We start from the raw sequence: 25,110 nt of genomic DNA on the forward strand, positions 1-25,110 counted from the left end.
ACCTTGAAATTACTAATAACCACATTAATAAAAAGGGCAGCAGTGAGCTGTTGTATGTGATGAGGCTCACAGGTTTGATGGAGAAGACAAAGTAAGATTAGTAATCAGCACCATCTGTGCTTTAACAGTGTAGACGAGTGTGGGTTCACTACCAGGCAAACCGATGCACTTTTTATTTATGCTTATTATTGTTTTTTAAGTGTTTATGACCTAATTATTAACCATTAATGAACTATTTTAAAATATTCATAAAACTTGTTCATGTGAGAGTAGTCTTATTCTAAAGTGCTCAATTCTAAAGTATTCCATATGAATTGAATGTCTGTAAGCATCCCCATATATATACAAATATATATACACAAACACACATTAGCCCATGTTTGTTTTAGTTGATACTTTGATCAATTAAATGGAATTTAAAAATCCATATGATGTCAGGAGGTGTCCAGGAGAAATTTGAAACCAAATTTTGTTCTTTTATTCAGCTCACAAGATATCAACTACGTTTTTGAAAACTATTAGTCATTGTAATTTGTCCGTTTAGTTGTATCTTTTTTTATTGTATATAGTGATTTTACGAACATAAACACACTTACTGCCCAGATAAACGGCTCTAAATGTGTGTGTGTGTGTTTGTTCATATATATATATATATATACAACGATCAGCCATAACATTCTGACCACCTCCTTGTTTCTGTGCTCATTGTCCATTTTATCAGCTCCACTTACTATATAGGTGCACTTTGTAGTTCTACAGTTACAGACTGTAGTCCATCTGTTTCTCTGATACTTTGTTAGCCCCCTTTTACCCTGTTCTTCAGTGGTCAGGACCCCCATGGACCCTCACAGAGCAGGTACTATTGGGTGGTGGATCATTCTCAGCGCTGCAGTAACACTGACGTGGTGGTGTGTTAGTGTGTGTTGTGCTGGTACGAGTGGATCAGTCACAGCAGTGCTGCTGGAGTTTTAAACACTGTGTCCACTCATTGTCCACTCTATTAGACACTCCTACCTTGTCGGTCCACCTTGTAGATGTAAAGTCAGAGACGATAGCTCATCTGCTGCTGCACAGTTTGTGTTGGTCATCCTCTAGTCCTTCGTCAGTGGTCACAGGACGCTGCCCACAGGACGCTGTTGTCTGGATATTTTTGGTTGGTGGACTATTCTCAGTCCAGCAGCGACACTGAGGTGTTCAAAAACTCCAGCAGCACTGCTGTGTCTGATCCACTCAGACCAGCACAGCACACAGGTGCATAATGTTATGCCTGATCGGTATGTATGTGTGTGTGTGTGTGTGTGTGTGTGTGTGTGTGTGTGTATCAGTAAGTGTGTGCTGGTAAAATCACCATACATAATTAGAAAAGATAGAAATAAAAGCTACAAATAAATAGTTTTGTTTGTTTTTAAAAAATTAAAAAAAAGAGTCTTTCAGATGTTTATAGAGGACGTCCAGCAGAAGCCACAGGAACATATATGAAATATATATTAGGATATAAGTAATATTATATAACAAAAACTCTGTCACTCAAAGCCATGTACATTGCCTGTCAGAGGTTCATTTAGGTTTGCAGTTTTTTGCAGGGAGAGGTGAGAAGATTTGTACTTAATATGCTTAATATGTGAAGTTATCACGGACTGACCGAACCTCGTTTATGAACTACGTTATGAATGTCTAGGTGTCCCCAAACAGTCGGTCTGTGGTGGAGGTCTGTACTGAAGTGAGGTCACTGGTGCTTTTGTAGCTCATCCCTTGATCTTGAGCTCTATAGGACACATTTATTTACACGGTTTGCTTTCAGAGCCTGAACAGCACTGAGTTAAGAGCTGCATGTCAGTGTGCAGGTGGATGGGAAGCATGAAAACACTCCTCACCCCACTTACCTCTCTCTCTCTCTGCCTCTCTCTCTCTCTCTCTCAGGTAACATCACCACCAGGATCCGCACCCCCGATGGTGGCTCAGACGAGGCCATTAAATCCATCCTAGAGCAGGCCAAAAGGGAGCTGCAGGTACAGAAAGGTGAGTCCATCTGGTCTGTGATTCCCATGGTTACACCACTCCCATTCCCATGGTTACACCACTCCCATTCCCATGGTTACATCACTCCCATTCCCATGGTTACACTACTCCCATTCCCATGGTTACACTACTCGCATTCCCATGGTTACACCACACCCATTCCCATGGTTACATCACTCCCATTCCCATGGTTACGTCACTCCCATTCCCATGGTTACACTACTCCCATTCCCATGGTTACATCACTCCCATTCCCATGGTTACATCACTCCCATTCCCATGGTTACACTACTCCCATTCCCATGGTTACACTACTCCCTTTTCCATGGTTACACTACTCCCACTCCCATGGTTACATCACTCCCATTCCCATGGTTACATCACTCCCATTCCCATGATTACATCACTCCCATTCCCATGGTTACATCACTCCCATTCCCATGGTTACACCACTCCCATTCCCATGGTTATACCACTCCCATTCCCATGGTTACATCACTCCCATTCCCACGGTTACACTACTCCCTTTTCCACGGTTACACTACTCCCATTCCCATGGTTACATCACTCCCATTCCCATGGTTACACCACTCCCATTCTCATGGTTACACCACTCCCATTCCCATGTTTACACTACTCCATTCCCATGGTTACAATACTCTATTCCCATGGTTATGCTACTCCCATTCCCATGGTTACGCTACTCCCTTTTCCATGGTTGCACTACTCCCATTCCCATGGTCACACTACTCCCTTTTCCATGGTTACACTACTCCCTTTTCCATGGTTACACTACTCCCATTCCCATGGTTACACTACTCCCATTCCCATGGTTACACTACTCCCATTCCCATGGTTATACTACTCCCATTCCCATGGTTACATTACTCCCATTCCCATGGTAACACTACTCTATTCCCATGGTTATACTACTCCCATTCCCATGGTTACATTACTCCCATTCCCATGGTAACACTACTCTATTCCCATGGTTACACTACTCCAGTCCCATGGTTACACTACTCCTATTCCCATGGTTACACCACTCCCATTCCCATGGTAACACTACTCTATTCCCATGGTTACACTACTCCCATTCCCATGGTTACACCGCACCCATTCCCATGGTTACACTACTCCAGTCCCATGGTTACACTACTCCTATTCCCATGGTTACACCACTCCCATTCCCATGGTTACACCACTCCCATTCTCATGGTTACACCACTCCCATTCCCATGTTTACACTACTCCATTCCCATGGTTACAATACTCTATTCCCATGGTTACACTACTCCCATTCCCATGGTTACACTACTCCCTTTTCCATGGTTACACTACTCCCATTCCTATGGTCACACTACTCCCTTTTCCATGGTTACACTACTCCCTTTTCCATGGTTACACTACTCCCATTCCCATGGTTACACTACTCCCATTCCCATGGTTACACTACTCCCATTCCCATGGTTATACCACTCCCATTCCCATGGTTACACCACTCCCATTCCCATGGTTATACTACTCCCATTCCCATGGTTACATTACTCCCATTCCCATGGTAACACTACTCCCATTCCCATGGTTACACTACTCCCATTCCCATGGTTACACCGCACCCATTCCCATGGTTACACTACTCCAGTCCCATGGTTACACTACTCCTATTCCCATGGTTACACCACTCCCATTCCCATGGTTACACTACTCCCATTCCCATGGTTACACTTCTCCCATTCCCATGGTTACCGTACTCCCATTCCCATGGTTACACTACTCCAGTCCCATGGTTACATCACTCCCATTCCCATGGCTATGCTACTCCCATTCCCATGGTTACATCACTCCCATTCCCATGGTTACACCACTCCCATTCCCATGGTTACACTACTCCCATTCCCATGGTTACACCACTCCCATTCCCATGGTTACACTACTCCCTTTTCCATTGTGAGTCTGCCCCTATTCCCATGGTTACACTACTCCCATTCCCTTGGTTACACTACTCCCATTCCCATGGTTACACTGCTCCCATTTCCATGGCTATGCTACTCCCATTCCCATGGTTACATCACTCCCATTCCCATGGCTATGCTACTCCCATTCCCATGGTTACATCACTCCCATTCCCATGGTTACATCACTCCCATTCCCATGGTTACATCACTCCCATTCCCATGGTTACACTGCTCCCATTCCCATGGTTACACCACACCCATTCCCATCGTTACACTACTCCCATTCCCATGGTTACACCACACCCATTCCCATCGTTACACTACTCCCATTCCCATGGTTATACCACTCCCATTCCCATGGTTACACCACACCCATTCCCATGGTTACATCACTCCCATTCCCATGGTTACACTATTCCCATTCCCATGGTTACATCACTCGCATTCCCATGGTTACACTACTCCCATTCCCATGGTTACACCACTCCCATTCCCATGGTTACATCACTCCCATTCCCATGGCTATGCTACTCCCATTCCCATGGTTACACTACTCCCATTCCCATGGTTACATCACTCCCATTCCCATGGTTACACTACTCCCATTCCCATGGTTACATCACTCCCATTCCCATGGTTACATCACTCCCATTCCCATGGTTACACCACTCCCTTTTCCATGGTTACACTACTCCCATTCCCATGGTTACACTACTCCCATTCCCATGGTTACACTACTCCCATTCCCATGGTTACACCACTCCCATTCCCATGGTTACACTACTCCCATTCCCATGGTTACACCACTCCCATTCCCATGGTTACACCACACCCATTCCCATCGTTACACTACTCCCATTCCCATGGTTACACTACTCCCATTCCCATCGTTACACTACTCCCATTCCCATGGTTACACCACACCCATTCCCATCGTTACACTACTCCCATTCCCATGGTTACACTACTCCCATTCCCATCGTTACACCACTCCCATTCCCATGGTTACACCACACCCATTCCCATCGTTACACTACTCCCATTCCCATGGTTACACCGCTCCCATTTCCATGGTTACACTACTCTCATTCCCATTGTGAGTCTGCCCCTATTCCCATGGTTAAACTGCTCCCATTCCCATGGTTACACTACTCCCATTCCCATGGTTACACCACTCCCATTCCCATGGTTACACCACTCCCATTCCCATGGTTACACTACTCCCATTCCCATGGTTACTCAACTTCCATTTTTATGTTTGGATGGGAGTTTTGCAGCATTTTAATGACAGCAGTTATATTTCTTGTGAGATTCTTATTCCTAGTCAGTAAGCATAACTCCTTCCTGTCTCTGCAGTCGAAAGCGTTCAGCCGCTCTCCTCCTCCTCTGATGAAAACATTCGCTCCATATTGGATCACGCGCGGAGGGAGATGGAGGTCCAGCAGGGGGCGCTGGAGCCGGGGCTGAAGGCTCAGTCCGAAATCTCCCTGCTGGGCTCTAAGCTGCTGACCTCACCCCTGTCCAGGCTGGCGTACTCTCCGCTCGCGCTGACCCTGAAAAAACCGCTGGACTACCACGTCTCAGTGAAGCGGGAGAACAGCGAGGCGGCGCTGTCCGAGGCCAGCCGAAATTCGGACGCTGGAGGCTCGTGGAGGGAGCAGTGGTGGAACACCATTCAGTCCGAGCGGCGCGGAGTCGCGCAGCTGTCCAACGAGGACGCGCAGAGTCAGGAGGACAGCAAAGAGGTGCAGCTCATTTACGAGTCCAGAATCTTAACCCCAGCTTTAGTGAACACGGATTTTATTCTGACCGCTTATGTGTGTCCAGTTGTCATGAAATTTCAGATTTGACCACAACTTTGATTTAGTACGATTCTGAATTATTTTTAAAACTACACTGCATACACAAATGTAACTGGAGGAACAGTATAAATAAACAAATAATAAATAATAATAAATAAACCAGCTTTTAAGCTCTGAGCCATTTATTTTTAAGAATTTTAACCCAAGAATTTTATCTGGTCCACAAAAATGGACCAGATAAGATTTCCTTCCAAAATTAGTTAGGCGTTGTTGGAAGTGGGCTTTACACAAACTAGAAATATCACGATTAATACCACTTTTATAATAGAAATAAAAACTCTATATATCCAAAACTGTTACAGACAGATATACATTTTCAAATGAAACGCCTATTGATTATAATCAGTAATTTTGACATTTTTAATATAATTTCAACTCACAGTATGATCCAGCTCCATTGCTGACCCACTGATTACACCTTTGTACCCCCAGCAGAAGCCCCCCCGTCTGGCCAGCACGGCCCCCGGCTCCTCTCTGGACTGCTGGAAGGACTGGCCCAGTGCCGAATCTCCATTTTCTCCCTTTTCCCAGAGTTCCGAGCTCAGCCTGCCAATGGCTGGTGGTTCTGGCTCCGAGACGCCCCAGAGCAGCCCGCTGCCCTCCTGCCCCCTGCTGGCCATCGCAAAAACGGCCAGCAAGCCCGTGGTGGCCCCGCTGACCCCAGAACAGTACGAGCAGTACATGTACCAGGAGGTGGACACAGTGGAGCTGACGCAGCAGGTCAAAGACAAACTGGCCAAAAACGGCATCTGCCAAAGGGTCTTCGGAGAGAAGGTATGCGACACGTCCAGAACGGCTGTTTAAACGTCTGTTTAGTGACCAGGCGTCGCATCACAGAACCACCCTAACTCTGAAATCTTACCTGTTTAGTCTCCATGACGACTGAATTTAGGACAGTATCTATTCCAGAATAACAGTTTCTAACTTCATAATCTCATCATGAACTCCAGATAAGAAAACAGCATCACACAAACATCCTAACTAGACTAAACCTCCTAAATCCTGTCCTAACTTTAGGATGAACCCCATCTATCTTTCTATCTTAACATAAAAAATTAAAAAATAAAAATAAAAAAATTAAAAATATTCTGTAAGATAAGATTCCTGAATTAAGATCAGATTTTTTTCTGTAATATGAATTTGTGAAAAATCTTTTCTTGACCTGTCAGATATTAACTTAGGACTAAAGATAATAAGTCAAACATATTATCAAGTTTTAAATATTTGTACCTAAAATGATCAAAACCCATCAATTTTATACATTTCTTAATACAAACTCACACATTTTCTAAACCGCTTATCCCTCTGGGTTGCTGGGTGCATTTCTCAATAGGAAAATTCAAAATGTGCTGTCCTCAAAATGCAGAGGAATAATGCATATGATTTGCATGTTACACCTGAATAATAAAACTTCAAAAAACTGTTCATAAACCAGCTTTTTTGGGGTGTGTGTGTGTGTCTTTGTGTGTGCATGTGTGTGTGTGCGTGTGTGTGTGCGTGTGTGTGTGTGTGCAGGTGCTGGGCCTGTCTCAGGGCAGTGTGAGTGACATGCTGTCTCGGCCGAAGCACTGGAGTAAACTCACTCAGAAAGGCCGAGAGCCGTTCATCCGCATGCAGCTGTGGCTCAACGGAGAGAACACACCCCAAACACAAGGTACACACACACACACACACACACACACACCAAACACAAGGTACACACACATACACACACACACACACACACACACACCAAACACAAGGTACACACACATACACACACACACACACACACACACACACACACCAAACACAAGGTACACACACATACACACACACACACACACACACACACCAAACACAAGGTACACACACACACACACACACACACACACACACACCAAACACAAGGTACACACACACACACACACACACACACACCAAACACAAGGTACACACACATACACACACACACACACACACACACACACACACACACACCACAAGGTACACACACATACACACACACACACACACACACACACACACCAAACACAAGGTACACACACATACACACACACACACACACACACACACACACACACACACCAAACACAAGGTGCACACACACACACACAAATACACTCTCACACACCGTGTTTGTATTGCTATTTTTGTGAGGACTCTGTAGTGCTGTAGCCGAGTTAGGGAGCTTCCAGATGATGCTTTTAAAAAGCTAAAAAGGAGCTTCTTAATGGGGCGAATTGACACAATCGAGGCAGTAAGTAAACAGGAGAAAGCAGCCCCCCCTCCCCGCCTTACTGCCTATAAAACTCCGACAGCACTGCCATGTCTGATACTCGCACAGCACAACACACACTAGCACCTAGGTTACCTAGGTTCTAGGTAACCCAGTGAATAATGCATTACAGCAGTTTAGCCACAAAAAGACAACAGCATAATCAGCTTCTCAGCGTCTTGCTAAAATCATTTCTAAGCAGTTACAACACATAAAAAGGGGCAACCGTGACCTGATAGTGAACCCATTTCATTTAAACTGTTAAACCTCAGACTTTATCTTCATCAGTCAGCATCAAACCTGTGAGCCTCATATTCATCAGCTCACTTCTCCCTTTTATAAATGTGTTATAACTGCATGTTTAAATAAACAAAATGAACTAAATTATATATATATATATATATATATATATATATATATATATATGTATGTATATAATGTAATTATTGTTATAGTCATATGCAATTTATTTAATTTCTTTCATGTGATCTGATTTTACATAAAAATATAAAATATAAATGATAATATAATAACATAAAATGAATGCTTGTCTAAATTGAACAAATAATTGTTTAATGAATTTAAATACTGTAAAATGAATGTGGAATGAATTAATTTATGATGATGTTAACATAACTGTGGCTGCTGCAGTTCATACAGTCTGCAGTATTTTTATTGTCTCTCGTCGTTGACCTGGATTTGAGAGGTGGGTCCGTCATTAGCGGGGGGGGTTGAGTTAGCATGTAGCGGGTTAGCATTGTAAGCCCTGGGGGCTTTCCCTGGAGGTTCCTGTAGCTGTTATAATCAATTACCCCATCATTTCTGGGATATATGATAATTACCCCACTGTCCTCGCGTACCGCTGGCCGTCGCGCTACGGCGGCTGATTAATATGCAAATAATCCGGCGATGGTTTGATAAATGGGCCGTTAGCGGAGTGTGTGATGAATTATACTGTGTCTGTCCTACATTAACCAGCCTTCCTCCATCACTCTCCACAAATTAGGCAGAGCGAGATACAGATTAGAGAGAGGAGAGCAGCTGGGAGGAGGAGGAGGAGGAGGAGAGGGGGAGGAGAGGAGCAGGAGGAGGAGAGGGGGGAGGAGGAGGAGGAAGAGGATGGGAGGAGGAGTAGAGGGGGAGAAGAAAGAGGAGTAGAGGGGGGAGGAGAAAGAGGAGGAGGGGGTGGTGGGAGACAGACAAGTTTTAAAATAGTACTAAGCTTAAAAACCAACTGCCTTTGTCTATATAGAGAGAGAGAGAGGAGAGAGATACAGAGGGAGAGAGAGAGAGAGAGAGATACAGAGAGAGATAGAGGGAGAGAAGAGAGATACAGAGGGAGAGGGAGAGAGAAAGAGAGAGATACAGAGGGAGAGAGAAAGAGGGAGATACAGAGAGAGAGAGAAGAGAGATACAGAGAGAGAGGAGAGATACAGAGGGAGAGGGCGAGAGAAAGAGATACAGAGGGAGAGAGAAAGAGAGAGAGATACAGAGGGAGATACAGAGAGATACAGAGGGAGATACAGAGAGAGAGATAGAGAGAGAGAGGAGAGATACAGAGGGAGAGGGAGCGAGAGAGAGAGAGAGATACAGAGGGAACGAGAGAGAGAGAGATACAGAGGGAGAGAGAGAGAGAAAAGAGAGAAAGACTGAGTGTTGGAGAGAGAACAGAGAGAGAGAGAGAGGAGAGACATGAAGAGAGATACAGAGAGAAAAAGGAAGAGAGGAAGAAAGGAAGAAAGAAAATAGAGAAAGTGAGGGAAAGAGAAAGAATTGAGATAGAAAGAGATAAAAAGAGAATGGGAGAGAGAAAATAGAGACAGAGGAGAGAAACAGAGTGAGGGAGAGAAAGGAGAAAAGAGAGAGAGGATGAGAGAGAAGTTCATTGATGTTCTGTCAGTCTGATCAGCTTTAATGTGTTTGAAGTGTCAAACAGCCACATTATTCCTGCATTAAGACTGACAATGATACAACATCACGATACCTGACGACATTCTCAGATACGCGGTTGATCACCTTAATTAGTTTATCACCAGCGAGAGGGCGGAGCTACACTTACACACAGATAACTTTCACTTCAGTGATTCTGTATTGCAAAAACAAACTATTTATGAAGAAAAAGGAGGAAATATCACATAACTGTAAAATAAAGGGGCAGAATTAGATGATGTCATAAGTGTGTGTCCTCCGTGTCTCCTATCTTCACCAGCACTCATTAGGACAACACACACACACACACACACACACACACACACTCACTGAGCTTGGGCTAAAAGAAGCCCCCCTCCAGGGCGTCTGTGTGTGTAAGTGTGTGAGGTGGAGGGCAGTGAGTGACCCTCATTAGTCTCTGTAGAAACGTTCTGCTGAAGGTCATCCACACTTCTCTAACACTCAGAGATACACCAGGTCACACACACACACACACACACACACACACACACACACACAAAGCCTGTCACACATTTGTGGATACACATTCCAGATAACTTCACATTTTAAACAGAATGCTGTTTAATTATTAAAAATAAATAAAAATAATAGTAATAATAATATTAGTAGTAATAAGCCTGGAGTACAGTATATACAACATATGCCGTAACTTACGCACACGCCACACTGAATGCTTTATTTTTTCTCCAACAGGTTAAATTCAGCAGTACTTGTGTATTAAAATGTGCAGTAGTGCGTCTCTGTAGAGGACGTGTTCACTCATTCACATCTAGAAAATCATCAAAAACATGGGCCAGGGGTGCACAAACATTAGCATATTATGTAAATGAGGCTGTTCTGACTGGCTGGCTTGTATTGCGCCTCATTCAAGACGTCTGGGCTGAAACATGTCCATGTAAGGAACTCTGGGTCTGCTGCGTTAACCGAAATGATCTGAAGCCGGAGCGTTTTGTCCTGGTCACAGTGTCACTACTATACTCTGAATTTAAGAGGGCGCTAGTGAGTCGAAATCTGAACAGTGGTACGTACATGCTACAAGAGCGCTAACCAACACCGGCTACTCAAACTGCAGCATAATGGCGACACGACCCTTTTCAAAAAGGTTCTATATAGAACCATATAAAGTCTGAAGAACCCTTTCACGATGCAGTAAACGCTTTAATCATGCAAAGGGTTCATTGAGTGTTCATGGTTCCATACAGAACCATTGTCTTTACTGAAGAACCCTTGATCTTTTTTAAGAGTGTAGCCCTTCTCCTCTGTGACGGCACCTTATTATCTTTATTTAATTTTTATTTTGATTTATAATTATCCTCATTTTTATTTGAAGTTTTATTTAATTTTTTTTCTTTCAAAATCTGTTAATCATGTTTTAACCACGTTTTTGATGTCTTTTCTCCTTCACTTTACGTTTTTCTATTCGTTACTTTACTTTTTAAACGACTTTGTACTTTATCATTTGTAAAGCACTTTGAATGACAGCAGTGCATGAAAGGCACTGGCTAAATAAACTTGCCTTAACGACCTCAAAGTTCAAGAAAAGCAACAACACGTCGTTTGACCAGGGGTGCACAAACTTTTGCACAGCCGCCGATTTAGCATCGAATGACTTCGATGGGAATGTTTTGATACTCAATAGTATTTGATGTAGTATAGAAGTACTGAGTCTGGTTATCCATCCGTAATCGTGATGTTTTGTTCGTGCCGTTGTTGCTCAGGCTCCACTTCGGAGACGGTTCGGTCGGCGCTGCCTCGCTCATTTAACGTCTGCTCACTTTACATCCATTTCAGATGAAGTTAGATGTATGTGTGTGTGTGTATCATGTGCGTGCATGCGTGCACAGGGTCAGCAGTAACCAGCTGTGTGGCCAGATGTGACCCCCCCAACCACACACACACACACACACACACACACACACACACTACACTGCACTTGCTGCCGTTGCTGGTTGCTTTCAGCATGTCAGAGACACACACTGTCATCTCCACCCCCCCCACTCACTCTGCCGGCGGTCAGGCTGTCACCAGGCCGTGTGTGTGTGTGTGTGTGTAGATGTGATGTGACGGCTGGCGCTCGGCCGCTCCCTGCAGCTTCACACGCGCTAATCAGAGCTGACGGACGCTCCGCTGCTCTCTCGCTGCCACACACACACACATGCGGAGGGTGGAGGGATGAAGCGCCTCATCAGGACCACCACCAGATCACTTCCCCTCTCAGAACATGCATAGAGCGGAAAAGTACAGATTTAATGTGGAAATAAGGAATAATGTCAATAATAATATGTTTTGTGCATGAGACACCTGAAATTCCCCCTTTTTAATAGCTCAGAAACAGGGGAACTCCATTGGTTTTCCAAAATTCCTCCATAATTCAGTGTGTGAGATGTAAACAGAGAGATTCAGAGTGGTTTGGTGTGAAATGGTTCAGATGTCTTTACAGTGGTGGTGATAGGAACCAGGGGTCGCCATGACTACAACACAAATATAGACATTTTATTTACTATCCAGAACCACCAGTGAACCTACACGAGTCTTCTGAGTTTATATGGAATGTTGATGATGGAAAATAGTGGAAAACCTGAATTAATAAGTTTTCTTTGGGGACTATTTTGCCTCACAGCACCTGAATATTATGTATCTCTCCACTATGGATGGATTTTAAGGCCATAATCTTCTCAAAACTATCATAAAACAGTGTCTCAGTCATCAGGCAGTGAATTCATAACCATTTCATGTAGGAACTTTCTGTGAGGGAGCTTTTAGAGGTGGACGTCTGGTTCCTGTCACCACCACTGTGAACAGTTCTGACTCGGTAAGTTTCTCTAGAACAGAGCGTTTCACACCAAACCACTCTGAACCACTCTGAACCACTGTCTTACATCTTACATTGTACATTTCTACTTTACTCCTTAATAACTTTTCCACATTTGATTTTGACTCATCATAGAAAGTGAAAATGTCTTAAATGTAGTGCATGTAACTACTAATTGTTGTGAGAATTTTATTAGATAATTTCTGTAAATTTTTACTTGTTTTAGGTAATTATATGTAGTGATAGTCCATTGGCGGGTCATTTCATTTGTTTCAAGAAATAATATTTGAAGCAAGTAAAATTATCTCCCAGTAGAATGAGACACTTTAATAAGATAAAATTACATGAAACAAGTAAAAATGTATAGAAATATGTGCAACAATCTTATCATTTTCTTACAACAATCTCATAATAAGAAATAGTCAAATTGATTGTATTTAAGATGTTTTTACTACTTAAGATATTATTTTTTGCTGTTATATTTCAAACAAAACAATTATAGGCCCTATATATTAATTTATATATAGGCCATATAACACATTTTATTATTTCATGTGTAATTGTAATATTTTATGCTCATTTATTGCTTATCATCCTCTTTTTGACAACACACAACTACTTTGTGACAAAACTGAGGCTTCACTCATTTTCTGTCCACTGGCTTTTAATTAGAGCTGGGTATCCATACGAGTGATGGAAGTGGATACATTAACCCACTGTGGTCTGAGGTTGTTCTCTCTCGATTTGTTCATCTCTTCTTAAATCCTCCTTTAAAGCTCTTCATATATCATGATCCTCATATGTTTCATATCTAAATGCTCCGTTATCTTCATCACTACTTTCCAAAACCGCTGCAGCAGCTTCAGCAGCTGTAAACTCTCTGCACGCCGTTTCACATGAGTCTCCGATGTGGACTGGACGAAGAATGAAGGGTTTCCGGCGTGATGGTCAGTGCTTAGTGATTTCCTGAGTGTCCATCGGTCAGTTTCACACAGAATGTAGACGGACACACCAATCCACCAGTTCCACACGGTGAGAGGCAGATGACGTGTATCTCAGCCCCTCTTCACAGGCTCATAACTCCGGATGTGAGTCTCGTATGATCTCTTGATAAGATGGAATGGAAAGGGCGACTCTACAGATTCAGGAAGTGTTTGAACTGGATTTCTGAGCTGGATCAACACAAAGATACAGACACAGATATAGAAACAGTGAATTTGACGTACAGGAGAGTTGGTGGACTCCAGAGGGTTAAGAAGCACTGATGTTAATAACATGCATACTGAATGTAATTGAAACCAGCCAATCAGCAGTCTAGACTTTGGCACAAGCATGCCCATTGGCCGACTGATGCTGATGGGACTGACTGCTGATATTTTATAATATATACTGATATATTGATATAATATATATTGATATAAATTTGGTATTGAATTGAATTTTCGATACTCAGTAGTACTGAAGTAATTCAGTGTTGTTTTAAATATTAAAACATTTAATGTTTTAGTATTGAAATATACACACTTGTTTCACACAAGCAGCTCCGGAGCCCCTGTTTAAAGCAGTGGTAATAAAGTGAGGCGCTGTATTTTTCTCAGTCTCCACAGAGATCACTCCTAAAACATCGGCCAGCTGCAGTCCAGCCCCCGAATCCCCTGTCAGTTCGGCTGAGGAGTCTGTTAAAAGTCAGTTGGAGGATCCTTGCGTCCAGCCTGCGGGTCCAGAGTCCAGCGAAGCATCCGAATCCCAGTCGGAAACGCCCCTCCCCCTGCCTGTCCCGGGACACGCTGGCCTTAGCATCCAGGAGATGGTGGCCATGTCAGCAGAGCTGGACACGTACGCCATCACCAAGAGGGTCAAAGAGGTCCTCACTGATAATAACCTCGGTGAGTTAGAGCGTATTGCAGTCACACAGTATTTAACCCCTTAACCTCTTAGGCCGGCTTTACATGGTGAAGCTTTCACGCAACTAGTTGCAGGAAACTTGACAGTTAACCCCTTAACGTCCTGGGCTTATTACAGGCTTATTACTAAGGCTTATTATTCAGTAACTACGGGGACTTCAGTGCAAACTGGTTGAGCTATTCTTAGATTATAGAAGTGTGTAATAAAACCTTGGCCAGATTGATTGAGAATGTATCTGGTTCTATACAGAACCTTTTTGAAAATGGTTCTATGTGGTACCGAAAAGGGTTCTGCCATTGTTACAGTGTCAAGCTTGTGCTTTTTGGTGCTATATAGAACCATATACAGCACACCCTTCATCAACCTGAAGAACGATCTCACCATTCAAGGAGCCAGTTAAGCATGACAGTGGTTCTTTGAGTGTTCATGGTTCTGTAGAACCATTGTCTTTACTGAGGAACCCTTGAAGAACCGTCGAGTGTACAGCATAAACATTGGGTGAATGAGGCCCAAAGAGTGAAAGCGAATATCCAGCAATTTGCATTGTGCAGTTTACATCCTGCTAACTGCTGCCTTCCATTCACTGTTAGCCACATTAGCATGCAAGCTATTATTTTACGCAAGTCTGTTTGTTTTGATTTACTGCTGTGAGACAATTCGATGACGTGGACAGAACCTTTCACAGACGACATCCCTGTTAAGTGAGGCTCAGGGAAGTTTGCTGTGAGCCGTTTGATGATAGGCTCTCGAATAAAAGACAAAACAGTTTATAACTCCGTCTCATAAACAGGGCTCCTTTTAGCGCGCAGCTAAATCGGGTCCGGTGTCATGGAGCGGAGGTGTGCGGGGGTGTTTTGGCGGTAGAGGACGTTTGGAGGAGACGCTGTCCTGTCCTTCAGCGTTTAATGGCCGTTCTCTCTGACCGTCACCGTGTCCCTCTATAATTAATGAGTGTTTAAGTGGCAGTGTCAGACAGGTTCTCTGTCCTTCATGTGGTTTTTATAATCACAAACTCTTCCAGACTTTTTTTCAGCCTTTCTGTCCAAAATAGGCCTGGTTTAGTCTGGGAACTGTCTGCGCCCTGACGATTCATTCGTCATGTGCTGTTTTGCTCGGAGGATGAAATAACTTTGTTGTTCTTTTTGCCTTTTAGGACGTACACATATTTGAAAACAGTCATGCTGTAAGTGATTAGTGCTGTAAGTGGTCGTAGTTTATTTAGAAAGACTTTGCGAGTTTGTGGAAATTTACGACTACAAAGTAGCTAAAGTGACCATTGAGGACGGTGAATCAGTATATTTTGAAGTAATTCCCTTTTATTCCGGTTTAATACTGATAATAAAACAATGTATGGAAGTTTACACGCTTCAGCTACATCCTTAAAACCTCCTTGTTTCTACACTCACTGTCCACTCTGTCAGCTCCACTGACCATATAGTTCCACTCTGTAGTTCTACAGTTACAGACTGTAGTCCATCTGTTTCTCTGCGTGCTTTGTTACCCTGTTCTTCAGTGGTCAGGACCCCCATGGACCCTCACAGAGCAGGTACTATTTGGGTGGTGGATCATTCTCAGCACTGCAGTAACACTGATGTGGTGGTGGTGTGTTAGTGTGTGTTGCGCTGGTCTGAGTGGATCAGACAGTAGTGCTGCTGGAGTTTTTAAACACTGTGTCCACTCGCTGTCCACTCTATTAGACACTCCTACCTTGTCAGTCCACCTTGTAGATGTAAAGTCAGAGACGATAGCTCATCTGCTGCTGCACAGTTTGTGCTGGTCATCCTCTAGTCCTTCATCAGTGGTCACAGGACGCTGCCCACAGGACGCTGTTGGCTGGATATTTTTGGTTGGTGGACTATTCTCAGTCCAGCAGCGACACTGAGGTGTTTAAAACCTCCAGCAGCACTGCTGTGTCTGATCCACTCAGACCAGCGCAACACACACTAACACACCACCACCACGTCAGTGTTACTGCAGTGCTGAGGATGATGAACTGAACTTTGATCTGTTCCAGTGTTACCGTGCCAGTGTATAAATAATCTGATTGGCTGCTGTTCAGTTTGTTTGCGTAACGTTCATAAAGATAATGATATTATTTAGATATTATTAAGATAGAGATATTAAGGCGAGAGCAGTGCAAACAAAGTGAGCATCAGTGGTTTGATTTGTCAGGTATGCGTGTATGTTGTCATCTCTCACCAGAGTTTATTATGACACTGATGTAAATGATCAAATTTCAAAGGAAAAAAGGCAAATAATTTAGCATGATGCCATTGTTCATCACATCTATGCTGCTTAAATGTTTAGCAACCCAACTTAAAACACCTTCAAGCTCATTTCTGAATGAGTATCAGTCAGTCAGTCGGTCAGTCAGTGAGAAACAGCAGCTCAGATTTACGGTAATGTGAAAGTTAAATAACGCCTCAAAGTCTTTTTTCCGCTCTGACTGCTTCAGGTGGAGTCGTACGTCTCTCTGTGTTGTTGTTTTAAATCTGTCCCCGGAGACGCTCGGTTCCTGCGCGGGCAGCGTTGTTGTGTAGGAGTCAGTCTGGGTGAAACGCTGTAAAGCGGAGTGCGTCTCTGAGGGAAAGCTCCCTGTGGAGCCTCAGCCGTGATCACAGCGCTCTGCTGTACGCTCGGGAGTTCTTCACTATAGAAACAGAAAAAAATCCCATTATTCAGCTTTTCCCTGCAGAAATATCCCTCAAATCCACAGAGGGTGAAGAGCTGTTTGTAGGCCGGCTTTTCTTTCAAGGGGCAAAAAGCACCATCAAACCGAGCTGACGTCTTCACGCTGAGGGAGCACGTTGTTTTGATCGGTTCACTTTGTTTACAGTTTTATCGGCTTGAGAAGTGGCCCAAAACTGAGTGTTACATATACAGTCTATTCAGCCTACAGCAGTTTGGCCCTCGCCCATTGACGCTGTCATCATGTTAGGACCTTGTTTTATTTGTGAGAAAAATAAATACGTTTTTGTGTTTTCTGCCCTGATTAACAAAAGTTGACATCTTGCGTATAAAGATTTTTCCCTTAAATGTCGTTGGATATTCTGAATAATGATATCATTTAGGAGTCAAAATATAGAGCTAAGGCTCGTCTTACACGCTGAAACTTTCATGCAACTAGTTTGAAACATCGTAGTTTTGATTGGCCGTTTCATGAAACTTGTTCCACGAAGATGAGACAAGTTCAGCGTTTCAAGTCAGTTGCAGGATGCTTTACGTTATGTAACTCAAGTGCAATTTAGTGTCATGTAGGTTTCAAGCAATAGAAGTTGCATGAAAGTTTCACCATGTAAAGCCAGCCTAACGGCTAACGCTGCTGCGCACTGAACTGACATCATCAGACTGATCTCACCAAAACACCCCACACAAGCCAGCACACTTTGTCCACTGTGGTAGTTTCACACAACGTTGATTCCATTCATTTTGCCCATAGAGAAAAACTGCACATGTAGCTGGAGTTCCATATATGTGCGTGACGCGCAACTATTTAAATGAGGCACAATACAGGGCAGCAAATCAGAACACAGCTCGTTTACATAAATGTGTGTACAAAAGTTTGTGCGCCCCGTTCAAATGACACATCCTCAACACACATCTGTACATTTTAACACACAGTCACTGTTTATTTGCTGAATATAACCTGTTGGGGAAAACATATGTGCAAAAGTTATGATACATTTATGTTTGATGTTTTATTTCCCGATATGTTAAAACATCAACTTTGCACTAAACTTTGCAGAAAAATGCCATGTTTAAGTGTGTTCTGTAGAGGCTGTGTTCACATCAAACATAAACTAAGTTGTGTAGTTTGACCAGGAATGTTCAGATTTATGCATGCGATCATATCAGTCTCAGATCAGCCACTGACAAACAGGTTAACCTCTTAACTGTCGACCTTTTTTCAAGTTTTTGCCTGAAATGGCATCTCAAAACAAAAGGGGGCGCTGTTTCCATATACTTTGGCCTACAGTAGTGATCTTGGCTCAGTGTGAAAGGAAACACTCCCAAGCTTTCAGAATAACTGTCTGAATCACTGACTCAGAGTCACAGAGTCTAGAATGGAGGAGTTTATTTCCTCCTGACTCATAGATCTCTAAACTGATCTCTGACTCTCGCCGTGTTATCAGACCTCATGTTTTGGATTATGGTGTCTCTGTGGAGGCGGTGAGGCTCTGATGGTGAAGACACACAGATTAGCTGGCGTTTGCTCAGTCTGTGCTGTGAATACACACATACACATTTTCTAAGCCGCTTCTCCTTCTGGGTCATGGGGGGAGCTGGTGCTGGACAGGCAGGAAACACCCTGGACAAGTTGCCAGTCCATCATAGGGCAGACAGACATATACATTCACTCACATAGTCACACCTAGGGGCAATATACCGTGTCCAATTGGCCAGACTGCATGTCTTTGGACTGTGGGAGGAAACCCACACAGACACGGGGAGAACATGCAAACCCCACACAGAACGGACTCTGGTCACCTGGCCGGGGAATCGAACCCAGGCGCTTCTTGCTGTGAGGCGACAGCGCTACCCACTGCGCCTGCTGTGAATGATGGATCATAAAACGGTTTGTGGGAATCGAATCCTGAGATTTCAGCCTTTCTACCATATTGCTGGATGATTTGATGCCAAAACTTGATATATAAAAAGCAGTGTATGATGACAGTGTACTGTGTGAGGAGTTTAAACAAGAATAAAAATATTTTTAAAAATTATATGACAGCTACTCTGAAGTGTTTATGTTAAGTGTCGTGTTTGTGTGTGTTATGCAGGTCAGCGTCTGTTTGGTGAGAGAATTCTGGGGCTGACCCAGGGCTCAGTTTCAGACCTGCTGGCCCGACCCAAACCCTGGCACAAGCTCAGTCTGAAGGGCCGAGAACCGTTCGTCCGCATGCAGCTGTGGCTCAACGACCCCAACAGTGTGGACAAGCTGATGGAGATGAAACGACTGGAGAAGAAAGGTACTGAGCAGAGTCTGAATTTCATTACGGGGGTCCTGGTTACAGTTTGGGGGGCCGCTAGGAAGCACTGTGCCTGAGAGACGTCACTGTAGTGAGGTCAACAACGCCAGGCGGCCAACTTCACTCCAGCTTCCATAATCAGAAATATTATTAAACAGGACACACAGCACTTTATTAAGATAATCAGGTGATGCTGATGGAATTTGAGGAGAAATCTGGGACCAAACTTATGATGTTAACTTGTTATAACTACTTTTTTGAAAAAAATCTTGTTACTTTTTACTGTATTTATGTTTATTTGCATTTATTCTAATAATAGATGTTGATTTTACAAACACAAACACACACTTACTGCCCAGATCAGACTTCTGCACAGTACTGTTTTGAGTACAGTCGATGAAAAAGTTTGAGCACATCCACTATGGAGAACACACTTATATTACTTATACTTAAATATACAGTTTTCTGCATGTTTTAGAGCACAATTAACATATCAGACAATAATAAAACGCGCCGCATAAAATATAAAATGCGCTGTGAATTTGCACAGGCTGCATTTTATGTTTTATTTTCCCCAGTGTGTTAAATTCAGCAAATAAACAGTAATTGTGTATTACAATGTGCAGAGGTGTGTTGCCTGTAGAGGACGTGTAAACTTATTCACACTCAGAACATGGAATTTGACCAGGGGTGCCAAAACTTTTGCACTGTAAATAATAAGCTATCAGGTGAAAACAGAGCAAAATAAATTACGTTATTAACCGATTTCACGGTAGTTGATTCCACGTTAGCGTTGCTGTTTTTGTTTGTAGCAAAATACTGTTTGTTTTTGGTTTGAGCTCCAATCAAAACTGCACGTTTTTATGATTTATTAAAGGACTTATTTGCATATTGCAGCCTTTTACAGTATCGATATCGTGGTTAACCAGCGACACATAGCGCAGTGACGTCTGGGGGCGCTAAATAGAATCCTCTCATTAGCGTGATGTGTAGCGGTCCGTTCAGCCCGTTAGCTCGCTATCTGCTGGCTGGACAGAACAAAAGCAACACTTCCCCCTCTCTCTCTCTCTCTCTCTCACTCTCTCTCTCTCACTCTCTCTCTCTCTCTCTCTCTCTCTCACTCTCTCTCTCTCTCTCTCTCACTCTCTCTCTCTCTCTCTCTCTCTCTCTCTCTCTCTCTGCTTTTCTCTCTCACTCTCTCTCTCTCTCTCACTCTCTCTCTCTCTCTCTGCTTTTCTCTCTCACTCTCTCTCTCACTCTCTCTCTCTCTCTCTCTCTCTCTCTCTGTTTTTTCTCTCTCTTTCTCCGGGGAAGAGTGTGAATTTGACCTCAGATTCAGTGGCATGAGGCGAATTAGCCATGCTTAGCCCTTGCTCTGAGAATTTTAGCTGCTAGCCAAATGTCTGACCGATGCCGTTGCTGTAGGCCTTCCACCAGTGAACTGAGAAATACAATGTAATCCCCCCCCCAACCCCCACCCCAAGGCCTTTTATCATTTTTCATAAAGGAGGACTTTTCTAAACAGTAACAGGAATATTCTCTTTACCTTGACATTATAGGAATTAAGTAAAACGTTATGGGATTAGGCCTAGTCCTGACCTACACAGCGTTGTGAATGGAGATGCTCTGTTCTCACATTTAGAGGTGCAGTTTTATATGATTTGTCTTCAGAGACTGCCCCCTACTGGTCTGACTTTATTCTAAAATTTGCCTTGTACTGTACTGCCCTTTTTCAGTGCTTTTCCACTTACTGGCCACTTTATTGGAAACATCCACCTTGTGCTTCTGCTAACTGGCCACTTTATTAGAAACACCTAATTGGCATCCACTCACTGGCCACTTTATTAGAAACCCGACCTTGTGCTTCCACTAACTGGCCACTTTATCAGAAACACCCACCTTGTGGTTGATCAGAAACATCTAATAAAAGTGGAGCTACTAGAGGTGTTTCTAATAAAGTGGTCAGTCAGGGTGTGAGGCTGTGAGTAGAGATCAGAGCCCGACAGTGAATCGCAGGAATAACAACGTGTGTGTGTGTGTGTTTGTGTGTGTGTGTGTGTGTGTGTGTGTGTTCTCCCTTCAGCCTACATGAAGCGACAGCACGGCTCGCTGAGTGAGAGTCCCTCACGTGAAGCCGGAGTGTGTGTGGGTGATTACAGCCGGGCGGTCAGTCCACAGCCCACCGTGCGGGACCACCAGCCCCAGCTGAAGAAGCCCCGCGTGGTTTTAGCTCCAGAGGAGAAGGAGGCGCTGAAGAGAGCGTACCAGCAGAAACCCTACCCGTCCCCCAAAACCATCGAGGAGCTCGCCAATCAGCTCAACCTCAAAACCAGCACCGTCATCAACTGGTTCCACAACTACAGGTACAGCACACCTGCAGGACGAGGACATCACCGTCCACAGCTTTGAGAACGTTCAGGGTCATGTATTATGGTGCATATCATCTCACAGATCGTTACAGCTGTGATTTTATAGACCATAACTCCACTGACAGTGTTCTACTGCTTTATAGACAGTCTCTTCCAAAGCAAAGGGAAAAGCAAAGCAAAAAAATTCTTACACTGCACTCTCAGAAATAAAGGTTCTAAACTGTCACTGGGTCAGTGCCCCTCCTGTCACTGGGGTGGAACCCTCAAGGCTCCATCTCAGTCCCTTTAGTCAGGGAACATAACTGAACCATAATCCACTGAAATGATATGTTCTAAGCTGTACTGACTCCACACACCCCGTCTCGTCTCCAGGCTTTTATTTTACTGTTCTGTTTAAAACATTCGGTTATGAAAAGGTACAAATACGAACTTTTCACCTGGAAACACTTATTTAAGGTTCACAATCAGACCTTAAAACTACTGTTGGAGCTTTGAGGGAACATTTACACTGTTTGTACCTTGATGAACGAAAAATGGACCTGAACAGAACCTTCATTTCTAACAGTGTATGTGTTTTTAATACTGGCAGTTTCTTTCACCAAAAAAGGAGTTCTAGCATCTGAGAATAAAGTGGGCATTTTTTGTGGACACTTCAACCAATCAGATTATGTGGGTGTGGCTTACTGTTGTGTATATATATATATATATATGTACACACACACACTTTATATACACTCTAAAAAAGATGGCTCTTCAAGAGTTCTTTAGTAAAGGCAGTGGTTCTACGCAGACCCATAAACACTCAAAGAACCATTTGCATGGTGAAATGGTTCTTCAGATTGATGGAGAATGTTTAGAACCACATAGAACACATTCTCCATCAATCTGAAGAACCATTTCGCCATGCACATTTGTCTGTATAGAACCATTGTCTTTACTAAGGAAACTAAAGAACCATCTTTTTTAAGAGTATATTAATCATTGTATTAAAAAATGTCAGTACGTACTTCTGGAACTCACAGTTCAGGGGAAATTTTGTGTATTTGGTGTGCCAGTCCTGATCAGTCCTGAGCTTCACTCTGACTTTGTGTTATGTATGTGCAGTATGTTCACACTCATTCACACCTACAGGACTGTGTAAACACGTTAAACACCTGAGAAAATCATGAAAAATTCCACAGAATGTTTAATAACCTGTTTATCTGGCATAACAAGTGTAACAAGAATTATATGTTTAGACATTGAGCTCAGGTGCCTACGACTCCTGGATATGAAAGGGACAGTTCACCCAACTATCCTTAATAAATCATTGTTTTTTCACAGTGTTCTGCAGTCCAACTGTAGTCAGTCTAAACCTTACTGGTGTGCGAAGTTCGCCTCTTTAGTTTTAGTGCTGGGTAAATCTGAACCGAACCATCGCTTTAACGGTTCTCCCGCTGTTGCAGGTCTCGTATCCGGCGGGAGTTGTTTATAGAGGAGATCCAGGCGGCGGTTGGCGGTAAATCCGGGGCGGACGGCGAGAGCAGCTGCGACGGTGCCGAATCAGACAGCAGAGCGTCCGGCCTGGAGGAGCCCAACCCCGATGAACCGGCAGTCAGCGGGCACACGGACGCCCTCTTCACCTTTCCGGAATCCTCCTCGGCTCTGGCTTCCTCCTCGGCTTCCTCCGCCGCTCCTTCGTGTAACCCGAGAGACAGCAGCCTGCGGCGGAAGAAGGCGGCGAACTTGAACAGCATCATCCACCGGCTGGAGAAAGCGGCGAACCGAGACGAGCCGCACGAGTGGGAGTTCTGAGACGGCGGCGGATTCTCCAGGAAAGAAAAGAGCTGCGGCGTTCGCTTTCTTAATAATCATACTGTCGTTTAGTAAAGCACTTACGGCCCTGCTGGCCACAGGGCTTCAACACCATTGGCCCAAAATGGTGCAAAGAGAACTTAAGCGAGCTTAAACGCGCTTAACTCCCATCCAAACTGGTGACAGCCAGGCTAAAGCAGAGCATATCCAAGAAACGCATGACTCGAGCTCAGATATCGAACTGTTACAGACTGTTTTCTAATCGTTTTGAGGGTGCAGGCCATCGAAAACGGCCTCAAACCAAAAGCACTTGTTAGCAGGAGGTCCTGATTCTCAACCTTCTGCAGCATCTTCACCTCCTGGCTATGCAAACTCCAGCACACCAGGCGTTCCTCCGCAAAGGAACCGGCATTATTTTGAAATTTCAGAAGCTTCTCTCGGAGCAGAGAAGAAAAAAACGAGTAATTTTATAGCAACGGCATTGCCACGAAGAGATTGCACAGTCAGTCGACTCTAAACACGTCTTTCACGATATTCGCGCGTTTTTTTTAGGAAAGCGAGCTGAAAACGATCAAACGATGAACTGTAGTTAGAAATCTTTGTTGATTATAATCCACGTTTTTAACGAATCTCTAGGTGCAGTCATGTTAGGAAACAAAACAAAGTCTTGTGGTAGCTAGTCGGTGTTTAATTTCTAGGTTATCTGGATTGTTGATCGTTTTTACGATGATTTTGTCTGCATAGCTTTAACCGACGTCCTCCGGCTTCCCTTTCTAAGCTTTTTTAAGGGGGATCTTGTTAAATACACTTCATTTTAGGCCAAAATCGACACAATAGTGCAAAAGGATCTGTACAGGACTTTATAATATTATTCTAGATATTTTTAAAAGACAGAAAGCCTGCTTTGTAATCTCTAGTCAATAGAACCGCACGTTAGAACCCTCACGCCAGGGGACAGTGCGGTGAAACAGACGCAGAGAAAGTGAGATTTTTTGCTGGATTTATGAAATGCAGCAGCGTTTGGAGGCATCGCGACCTTTAACCTTCAGGTTCTTCACTACATCATTGTACGCTCACCTTTACAAACGACATCAGTTCCTCATAAAAAGAGGGTTCTTTAGTAAAGAAAATGGTTCTATATGGAACCATGAAGGCTCAGAGAACCCTTTGCAACAAACTGGAACAAGCCTGAC

The 25,110-nt window shown here is 43.6% G+C and overlaps 1 protein-coding gene across 1 annotated transcript in view; it reads left to right on the top strand.

Annotated features, from left to right (window-relative positions):
• cux1a (cut-like homeobox 1a) overlaps positions 1–24,446 on the top strand; it is a 155,572-nt gene extending 131,126 nt beyond the window's left edge. The window contains exons 18-25 of the mRNA XM_036595364.1: positions 1,921–2,019; positions 5,334–5,722; positions 6,272–6,613; positions 7,355–7,493; positions 14,478–14,765; positions 19,566–19,754; positions 21,838–22,117; positions 23,569–24,446. Coding sequence (XP_036451257.1) covers positions 1,921–2,019; positions 5,334–5,722; positions 6,272–6,613; positions 7,355–7,493; positions 14,478–14,765; positions 19,566–19,754; positions 21,838–22,117; positions 23,569–23,917 — 2,075 coding nt within the window. The 3' untranslated portion in view covers positions 23,918–24,446. The remainder of the gene's footprint in view (positions 1–1,920; positions 2,020–5,333; positions 5,723–6,271; positions 6,614–7,354; positions 7,494–14,477; positions 14,766–19,565; positions 19,755–21,837; positions 22,118–23,568) is intronic.
• Positions 24,447–25,110: the final 664 nt, after the last annotated feature.

The sequence above is a fragment of the Colossoma macropomum genome, unplaced genomic scaffold, assembly GCF_904425465.1.
Source record: "Colossoma macropomum unplaced genomic scaffold, Colossoma_macropomum, whole genome shotgun sequence".
In the NCBI taxonomy this organism is placed as follows: Eukaryota; Metazoa; Chordata; class Actinopteri; order Characiformes; family Serrasalmidae; genus Colossoma; species Colossoma macropomum.